Source organism: Gracilinanus agilis, chromosome 3 (genome assembly GCF_016433145.1).
Source record: "Gracilinanus agilis isolate LMUSP501 chromosome 3, AgileGrace, whole genome shotgun sequence".
In the NCBI taxonomy this organism is placed as follows: Eukaryota; Metazoa; Chordata; class Mammalia; order Didelphimorphia; family Didelphidae; genus Gracilinanus; species Gracilinanus agilis.
This window is the reverse complement of record NC_058132.1, coordinates 120,051,308-120,055,697: the sequence shown is the minus strand read 5'-3', so window position 1 is coordinate 120,055,697 and position 4,390 is coordinate 120,051,308. Positions and strand designations below refer to the sequence as shown.

Sequence of the window (4,390 nt, the reverse complement as noted above, 5' to 3'; positions counted from 1 at the left end):
GACAGGACTATGATTCTTAAATGAAATGCCTTAAGGATGAGATACTTTTAAAAAAGGACGCTGGAAATATTTGTATAATTAAACTATATAAAAATAATTTCCTCAACTTTCTTTCTCCCTCTAAATACAACTTCAAAATTTCAACCTGTCCTTTTTACACAGGTTAATAGTATGATTCAGGAAGAAGGTAAAAACTTTCATGACCACATTTATTTTTACAGAAGCTTGTTTTCATTCTGGTCTTGGGCCTTAGGGTACCAGGTGACTTGCAAAGGGAGGGTGAGTGGTGTCTTTTTTTATGCTAGCACCAGTCTCAGTGTAACCTGCTGTATCTGCTCCAGTCTCTGCTCCAGTTTCCCCCACCTTGTCTCTGGTTCCAGAACCTCTTTCTCCAGATTGTCTTGCAAGAAGGAGCCTGTAGGCAGCTGCTCTGTACTTTTTTGAAATGAGATTGTAGAGGACAGGGTTGATGGATGCACTCAGATAGAAAAGCTGTAGAGCCACAATATTGAAGTACTGGGAGACGTGCATTGTTCTGGAATCTTCAGTGTTGATATAAATGATCCTGCCAATGTGGAAGGGCAACCAGCAAACTATAAATGCCAGAACCACCACCACTGCAAAGAGAAGCAGACATACAAATTAACAAAGGCCCCCACAATGCAATATGCTTCACTTAGTTCTTAAAATTTGTCCAGGGAAAAGACCTACATAAACTGATGCAAAGTGAAGTAAGCAGAACCAGGAGAGCATTAAATCCAGTATCAGCAATATTATATTGTGACCATTTATGAATGACTTAATTATTCCTAGCAATAGCGATCCAAGAAAATCCTCAAGGACTCATAATGAAAAATGCCATCTGCCTCCAGAGAAAGAACTGGAAGCTGAATGCAGACTGAGACATACTATATTTCACTTTATTTCTTCACTTTTCTTTCATTTGTTTGAGTTCTTTTTTCACAAAAGGACTAATATGGAAGGCTGTTTTACACTATTGTACATACAAAATCTATATTAGATTGCTTGCTTCTCAGCATTGGGGAGGGAAGAAAGAGAGGGAGAATGAGAATTTGGCTCAAACCTAAAAGAAAATGAAGGATAAAATTGCTTTTTTTTTTTCCCCATGTAATTGAGTTAACAAAATAAAATATTAGTAAATAAAAAAAAATTTGTTTCAGGGGTAGATATTTGTTTCATGAGTAGCAACAGAATAAACAAGGGAGAAACTTTTGTAGCCCAGTTCTCATCTAGTGTGTAAAACTGACTTTAATACCTAAAAGCTTTAAATGGAGTCACCAACAGTGATGAACTATTAGTGTCATTTTTATGCATGTGATATCCAAATAGGATGCAAGCCACAACAAGTAATCTGGGCAAGCATCCTTCCAAGAAAGACTCTTCTAATATAGTAGAATAGAAGTAATATGTATAGCATATAGTATATATATATATATATATATATATTAGTTATATGAGGATGGCTTTAATCTGAATAATAACAGACATCTTTGAGAACCTTTACACTTTCCCTTGGCCTTTAGAGCAATTTGCCATGTGGATAGACTTGGGTTAGGAGTGGAACTTGACAGAGGCACTAGAATGATTTGGGGCAAAGCAAAACTAGATTAAAAACCATATTATTAACTATTCCATAGTAAGCAGACAGCAATTCTGAAATATTGGGATCATAAAGTTTAAGAACACATTTGAAGTCAATTAACCCCTCCTATTTTGCAGATAAGGAAACTGAGACCCAGAAATGTTAAAGGACTTGTCTAAGGTCACAGCAGGGATGTTAGAGGCAGGATTCAAACTCAGGTCATCGGAATCCAAATTCAGCACATTGCTCCCCACTAAAATACTTCTTGATGCAGAAACCTGATTTTTCATTTATATTCAAATTTAACAAATATGTATTCTGTTGAGTATTGTTAGGTAATTAATTATTAATCACGATTAATAAGACAGGATCCTTAGCTCAAAAGAGCCTACAGTCTAGTGGGATAAGATAAAGAATAGGCAAAAATAGCCACAATACAAAGCAGAATATGATAAATGCATGAGAGATGGAAAAAAAAATAGACAAAATCTGAGGAGAGGAAGGTCTCTTTTAGGGGAGATGTGAGCGGGAAGAAGTGAGAAAGTCTTGCTCTTGGCTTACCCAGAATCAGAGAATGCTTTCTTGGGACCAGAGATGGATAAGACAGAAGTAAAGAGATTCGGCAGGAATAGGCTAGGGAAAGAAGGTTTTTGGGAAGTCTACACTTATTTCCCCCTCAAGACCAGATCGATCAAATAGGATGAAAGTACATGAAGACAGGTTCGTTTCGGGCTTTTTGTTTGGTTGTTTGTTTTGTATTTTTAATCTTTGAACCCCATTTGCACGTAGTAGCCTAGCTCTCAATAAAGGTCTGTGGAGCTGAATTGGGTTAAGAGGACTTGCTCGGTGAGGGAGAAGAGAGTAAAAGAAAAGGGAGAAGATGGGGGGGGGGGGGGGAAGGAAGGAAGAGAGGAAAAAGAAGAGGAAGGAGAGAAAGAAGTTAAAAAGGAAGAAGTAGAACAAGAGAAAGAGATGGAGACTGAGGAAGAAGAAGCGAGCCTCGAGGGGCAAGAGAGGAGGAGTAGGCGGCTTCCCACCTTTCTCTCGATGCCCGCTTCCTCCACTCTCTTCCCTTACCCAGGACCCGCACAGTCTGCCGATGGCCCTTCTCCCGGCCGGTGGCTGCTGGTCCCCGCAGCGGAGCTCCGCTTCTCCACAGCGTCCGCCCGATCAGCCCGTAGAGGACACTAAGGCAGAGCATGGGCACGAAGAAGTAGGCTGTGGTGACCCACAGCATGACGCGCAGGGCGCCCAGACGCTCCGGGTTTGGCCGGCACTCCCGGCTGAACAGCACTGCAGCAGCTGCCGCCGCGGCTGAGCTCCGCGATGGAGCGTCCTGGGCCATCAGCTGGGTAGTCTCCGAAGGTAAGGAGACAGGGGCTGCCGGCCAAGTGCCATTGGAATCCAGCGCCTCGCTCTTCGCTCCTTCGGGAGCCGGGTCCTGCTCGACGCCCACGAGAAAAAAGAAGGGACCGGCTGAGAGCAGCGCCACAGCCCAGAGCGCAGCGATGAGTGCCCGTACTCGGCGGCGAGTGACAAGGACTCGGGCGCGCAGCGGATAGCATATGGCTAGGTAGCGCTCCACGCTCAGGGCGGTGATGTGCAGCAGGCTGGCGTAAGTGCAGCCCTCGCCCAGGTAGAGGGAGAGGCGGCAGAGCAGCTGCCCAAAGACCCAGGGCCGGGAGCGCCACAGGCGGTACAGATCAAAGGGGAGGCCGAGCAGGATGAGCAGGTCGGACACGGCCATGCTGCCCAGGTACAGGTTGGTGGTGGTCCGCATGTCCCGGTAGCGCCGGATGAGCAACACAGTCACCACATTCCCGCTCACCCCGACGGCAAACAATCCCAGGCACACGGCGGTCACAGGCACCAGAGCACCCAGGGGGAAGGGGGAGCAGCGGCTCTCGTCGCAACGCGGCAGGGACCACTGCCGGATCTCCGGGGATAAGCCATCGGGGCTGGCGCTGCTGCTGCTGTTCCAAGAGCCACCCATGTCGTCGTCGTGGGACCCAGCAGGGCGGCTTGGGGAGTGACCGTCTCTGGCCACCCTTAACCAGTGAAGGCAAGGAAAAGCTGGCCGGGGGACCCTAGCGCGTTCTTAAGGGGCTTTATCTTCTGGCTAGAGTACTTTTTCCTCGAGCGAGTGTTTCTTCCTTCTTGCCTCCTCTCTCGGAGGAGTTAGGAGATTGGGGTGAGGTGACGGGGGATGGCAGACGCTTTGGGTGTCCTCCGCTGCACGGGGTCCAGGAACCGTGACTGTTGGTAGAGACCAGAATGAGCCTCTTCTGAACGGACCCTACAGTCTCCACCTCCTTCTACTGCCCACATCGCGCACCTCACCCACTCTGGACACTTAGCCTTGATCTCTCTCCACCTGCAACCTTGAAAGCAGGTTCTTTTGCCTCCTCTCCGGAAGAGGTTTTCCAACCTTAACGAAATTACCTCAATAAACTCAGGGAACAAACATTTGTCAAGAGAAGAGACCAGCCAGTGAAATACAGTGCACTCAGTTTCTGCAGAATATTCTGTCTAAAACAGTGTTAGTTTGGAGCTCACCTCGGTTTATAATCTTACTAGCTGTATAACCTTGGGCAAGTCACTTAACTCAGTTTGTCTCAGTTTCCTCATCTGTCAACTTCTATCCCTGTCATTTCTCTTCTTTCTTGCCTTAAGGAAAGGCGTGTTGGAAACCTGTAATCTTGGGATCTCTGAAAAATGGAAAGAGTGAGCCGTTCTAAGGTCCAGGGACCAGGCAGCCAAGCTTCGGGAGGAAGTGAAGCCCCAAGT

General features: G+C 46.4%; 1 protein-coding gene across 1 annotated transcript; it reads right to left on the bottom strand.

Moving 5' to 3' along the window:
• Window positions 1–247: 247 nt before the first annotated feature.
• On the bottom strand, window positions 248–3,596 carry MLNR (motilin receptor). The gene is made up of 2 exons (XM_044668942.1): window positions 2,681–3,596; window positions 248–617 (listed from the first exon to the last, which is right to left on the bottom strand). Exons 1-2 carry the CDS (start codon window positions 3,594–3,596, stop codon window positions 250–252), a joined length of 1,284 nt encoding a protein of 427 aa, XP_044524877.1. The 3' UTR covers window positions 248–249.
• Between the last annotated feature and the right edge of the window lie 794 nt (window positions 3,597–4,390).